A 5,844-nucleotide genomic window follows, 5' to 3' on the forward strand; every position below is an offset into this window, starting at 1 on the left:
TAATGTTTTCAGTCAATATTTCTTTGTTGTAACTGCTGTTTTTTTTTTTTTTTTTTTTTTGGGTGTTTTAATGTGCAATAAATAACTCGGATACTGTAAAATACTCTGTATTTGCATATTATTTACCAAATATAAAATTACTAATTCATGAAACAAATTCTGTACCTAAGTAACAGACCGTGTTATACATAATGTTAATTTTTTTATTTAAACTAAAAGTTATTGTTTTTGTAAATTGTTTTCTCTTGTTATTTATTCTTGTATTGTATATTTCTAATTACTATCGTTATGTATGCAGCTATACTAATTGATTTATAAGTCAACTGTTGTAGCAGTCACAGGTTGCTATAGTGATATGATGCTGTATGTTAATTATAATACATAGTATTTTATCATTAAATTGGAACAGTTAATATATATTTAATTTTAATTGTTTTTTTCATAGGGCTCTGATACTTGATTTTGCTTCTGACATTGGAAGAAAAGAATTGGAATCCCTGAAACCAATATTAAAACCCCATATACCTGCTATGAAAATAGAAAGATTAAATAAACCAATAGAGTTGATGATTGAATTGGAAAAACTCAGAGTAATCTCACCTCAAAAGATTAATTTTCTATTTCAAATTGCTAACTATTTACAAAGTGATGATCTTGTTCACAAATTAGAGGAGTTTAAAGGTAAGTATTCAGTTTTAAAATTACGACCTATAGTAAAGTTCATCCTCCCAATTTGAAACTCGTCTAATTCTGAGACCACATTTTTAAAGTACTAACCTACATTCTTCAATTCCTTAAACATAAAGTTAATGCTCTAATTGAAAAAAAGAGCATGAAAATTTTTACATTTATTCTGAAAATGTCAATTCTTATCATAAAACATGTGGGTTTAGTATGTGGTCGGTCCTGAGTGTTAAATAAAAAAATTATTTCAGCCCTCCAAACTAACAAGAGCAGTAGGCATGCATGCATTTATTCTCAGCTGAGAAATATGCACAAGAAATGTACTGATAGACATACTGTAGGCTGATGAATGAGCTTCAGAAAATAAAATATGTTGACTGATTTTGTCAGTTTTAATTTTATCTACTAGCAAATAAAACAAACACAAATTATTAAATTTACCAGTAACTAGTTTTTTCATTTTTCACTATTAATGTGAGCCACATTAACAGGCTATCAAGAAAAGGGTATGGAGAAGGGAACCATATCCAAGAACAGCTCAGACACAAGTATATTAAATACAATAATGTTGCTTCTGTGCACTGAATAAAAAGAAAAATAGCCATGAAATATCCTCATACTAAGAAAATGACATTCATTCATATGGAACTATTATTTTTCTAAAATTGTATTAGCTTGAAATGTACTCACTGATATTTCAATTTTGGACAAATAATATTGAATCGGAATCTTAATCTAGATTTAATATCAATTATTTTGTCATCATCAGTAATCAAAAATCATATTGAATCGGAATCTTAATCTAGGTTTAATATCAATTATTTTGTCATCATCAGTAATCAAAAATCATCCTCTTATAATACTTTTAAAAATGTTGACTACTGTATATTAAAGTGGTTTTTATAATAATACTACAACAATGAAACTCACATGCATAGTCAGTCATCATAATTATTGGAATGCTGAGCATTTGATGAAGCTTACAATTATTATAATTTTCACTTTGATTATTAGAGTAATAACATATTAATAACAAATTTCTAGGTAATTATATTAGTCATGTTGCTGAAAGCCTAGGAGATGAATGGAAGATGTTAGGATTTGCACTCGGGTTGTCATCTAGGGATATTGATGGTGTATGTGATGCCCAGATGGGCAGTTCCAAGACCCCCCACAGGATGACCTTTCCAAAAAATACCAATTAAACATGTGGTCATTTTCTGCAAATATAGCCACTGACTCCCAGACCACTGGTATGGGATGAACATTCTAACGAATCAAACTGTTCTTCAAAAATGACATAAAGCTAGATCCACCATTCATAAAGTTCATGTCATTGATTGTATGATTGGTGATAATATTGTTGGAAGGGTTGAGTCCCATACATTGGTATTACATTTACATCTAGGTTTGAATGTTGGGGGGGGGGGGGGGGGGGGGACATGGGGGGGTGGAGGTACATTATCAAAAGCAAAAGCTTCTAGACTTTTGGACTTCATATTAAGGACTGTACAATGTAGAAACCATGTTGTTAGTGTGAAACTTTTCAACTCTTATGTGACCTGTATTGGAGGACGGTATGCCACAGCATTAAATTTCCATACTGCAAGGGTGAAATGTTTTTGCATTTATCTGGAAGTTTCTTGTAATGTTATTATTGTCATATTATTATTATTGTTATTATTATTATTATTATTATTATTATTATTATTATTACTATGTTTGTGTTGGCAGTTTTTTTATTTTATTTTGTATTTTTGTGGAGACCTTTTTTAATCATTTGATTAAGTTCTCGGTTGAAAATCCTGTCTCAGTCTTTTTTGTATCTTGTTTACTGTTTGAGACGAATAAATGAAGTGAAATCAGATGGAACAAAATCAGTAGGAAATGTAAAACATAGTTCAATACCAAATTTTTAAGGATCCAATCATATGGATATGTGCAAAACCAAATATTACTATTGCTATGATAAAGATACATGTCAAATCTCTCCTGAAATAATTCAATTATAATATTAAAGAATGTTATTCTATTTATAATGCTTATAAGCATTGGCAGTTTTGTATTTTATTTTGTTTTTGTGGAGACCCTTTTTAATCGTTTGATTAAGTTTTCTGTTGGGAATCTTATCTCAGTTGTTTTTGAAGCTTATATGTTTCAATACATGTAACACTGAAGCAATATACAATTCCAATGATTATATAAGTTAATACTATTGGACTATAATACTACATTACTATGCTTTTATATTGTGTTCAATTTACATTACCTAATGTAGTAAATGTGGTAATATATTTAATTGGAATTGAAAATTACACAGAGGCATATTATGATCTATATAAATCCAAAAAAACCAAGCTATACTGATTAATTTGCCTCAATCATTGATGTAACCTTATAGTTGTTATTTTATTAAATTACTGTATGACTATCAATATATGGTTTGCTTTAGATATTTCTATTCAACCTAAAAGTCACGGAGATTCAGAGTCAATGTCACCAGTAACAGGCTTTTCAACAATAGGTTAGTGAAAATAAACTTCAAATTTAATACTCTGTTGAGTTTTTTCCCCCCTTTTTTGCAAAATGTTTTTTCAGGGTATCATATTTATTAGCTTCTAGTTTAATTTAAATTACTGTAATGCTCTATCAATTATTATTGGTTTAGATGGTCCTCAACCTGAAAATCATGGTGACACAGAGCCAGCAACACAAGGTTAGTGAAAGTTTTGTTTAAGAGCACAGATCCTATATATAGGATCTGTGGTTAGGGTATATGGATCTCTTGGAAATAAAAAGTAAAAGGAAGGAAAATATGGATGGCAAAATAAAAGAAAAGCAATTAATTTAACAAAATATACAATAAATAAATTATAATTAAATTTTACTAAATTATTAATAATTGTATAATTATATAAGTACTGAAATGCTCTATCAATTATTATTTGCTTTAGGTGTTTCTGTTCAACCTGAAAATCACAAAGACACAGAAGGTTAGTGAAAAGAACTTAGTTTGTAAATCCATGTGTGTTCTTCAAAATTTGTATCAGTCGTTAAAAACAAAAAATTATGACAACAAGGCATGTAGACTACAGAACACTATTTATTTTTAAAAGAAACTTTGGGCAGTCCTCTGGCCTTCATCAGATTTACGGTGTTCTATTTTCTACATGGCTTGTCATAATATACATGTATATGTATTATAGATGTGTATAAGAGACAGGAATCAAACTGTTCTTCAAAAATGACATAAAGCTAGATCCACCATTCATAAAGTTCATGTCATTGATTGTATGATTGGTGATAATATTGTTGGAAGGGTTGAGTCCCATACATTGGTATTACATTTACATCTAGGTTTGAATGTTGGGGGGGGGGGGGGGGGGGGGTGCTTATTGATAAATATTGATGTCTTGTAGATTCTCAGAATATTTTTATTTATTTGCTGCAGACATATTCATCATTCATCATTATATCATGTATTAATGTCAAAAATTAAACACTGACACTTAATTTTCAAAAAAAAAAAAAGAAAAAAAAAAAACACAAGCTTATCAACAAGTCATGAACTTATAAATAAATATATTCTATTTACATATTTTATACTTTCCATACTAATTTGTATCTTTGTTAAAAATTTTCACTCTTGCCTCTGCCCAGGACTCAACTTCCACAACCCCAGAGCTGATTTCCCTTACATTGGTTTCACCAGTGGGGATAATTCAATGATTTTAATAGTTAAAAGTAGGACAATCTAGGCCTACGTGTGAGCACTGCGTTTCTATTTTGTCCAGGTCAAGAGGCACCTGATCACAGAAAAAAATCAAGATTAAAGCAATGCTAACTGGACCAACAGTTCAGGCCCGTATCCAGGGGGGGGGGGGGGGGGCGTGTTGGGGGGGGGGGGGCAAGATTGTTTAACAGCTCTCATATGCTTCCCTTCAGAAGGCAGTGGGTCTGTCTCTTATACACATCTAGATGTGTATAAGAGACAGATATTTATGATATATATAAAACAGAAAAAAGACAGAAAATAATGATGCGGAAACGTTGAGTTAGACAGTAGAACACAATATAATTTATTCAGGAAACGAATATTTTGTCTTGTCCTCAGGACTTCATCAGCGTAAATGATTACAAAAGTTGGCAAATACCAGATCCAATGTAAAACAATAAACAGTCGGCAATAAATAAAGGAGGGTGATTAAATGAGATAAACAATATTGGAGACAAAGGGATAATGACATAATGGGAGCGAGATAAACAACGACAAAACAAAGTACTTTGATATCGGGAAGTGGAAGCGATAGCCCATGATACAGATAAATACAATGGCAATAAAAATTATAAGATAATATATAAGCCTAATGCACATACATATATGTAATACAGTATATGATATAATGTAATATAGTATAATAATAATAATAATCATAATAATAAACCATTAACAAAATCAACAAAAATGAAGTAAACTAGGTAAGCCTAGAAGTCAAAATTAATTATAGCATAATACAAGTGATATGGAATATAACAAGGTGTAACAAGTAATGAAACGGGAATACGGTGGTATGAAAAAAGTCAAGTGTGTGTGAATGTGTAATCGCTCAGAATGCCCATGTCACAATTAAGGCCTAAAATGTGAGTATTGAATTTGATAATGAGTTTGAGCTCTGAGCGTCTTCTATGGTCAAGAGATGGAAAATTGTTAGCCAGCAGAACACATCAGATGTTGTCAATGGAGTGGCCAGGGGGTTAAAGTGTGCAGCGACAGGGAATCCCTTCCTCTTGCTACGGACGGACTGTTTGTGGTTATTAAACCGGAGTCTAAATTTAGTTCCAGTTTCGCCTATATAAGAGCCATGATCGCAGACATTGCACATGAGGAGATATATAACGTTCGAAGAGTCACAGGTGAGGGGAGGGGGATTGATAGAAGAAGAAGTGTGTGGGAGCCTAACAACGTTGTCGGTGACGAGGTGCTTGCATACTTTACAGCATGGTTTGTTGCATTTAATATTACCATGGGAAGTCGGGTTAGGGAGTAAATTGGATGACGAGAGGATAGACTTGGGGTTGGCGGTTAGCGAGTAAGGGAGGGTTGGGATACAGATTTTTTATATTAAGGTCCTGTCGAAGGGTACGAAAATCTTTCTTGAT

At 31.7% G+C, this 5,844-nt stretch overlaps 1 protein-coding gene across 3 annotated transcripts in view; it reads left to right on the forward strand.

Annotated features, from left to right (window-relative positions):
• The window catches only part of LOC117107600, a 14,868-nt gene that overhangs the window by 7,348 nt on the left and 1,676 nt on the right, over window positions 1–5,844 (forward strand). For all 3 annotated transcript variants that reach the window (XM_033249303.1, XM_033249300.1, XM_033249302.1), the window contains exons 3-6: window positions 446–681; window positions 3,137–3,208; window positions 3,353–3,400; window positions 3,639–3,677. In XM_033249303.1, coding sequence (XP_033105194.1) covers window positions 446–681; window positions 3,137–3,208; window positions 3,353–3,400; window positions 3,639–3,677 — 395 coding nt within the window. The remainder of the gene's footprint in view (window positions 1–445; window positions 682–3,136; window positions 3,209–3,352; window positions 3,401–3,638; window positions 3,678–5,844) is intronic.

This window comes from Anneissia japonica, unplaced genomic scaffold (assembly GCF_011630105.1).
Source record: "Anneissia japonica isolate Jap-2015-1 unplaced genomic scaffold, ASM1163010v1 scaffold2266_len499427_cov150, whole genome shotgun sequence".
NCBI lineage: Eukaryota > Metazoa > Echinodermata > Crinoidea > Comatulida > Comatulidae > Anneissia > Anneissia japonica.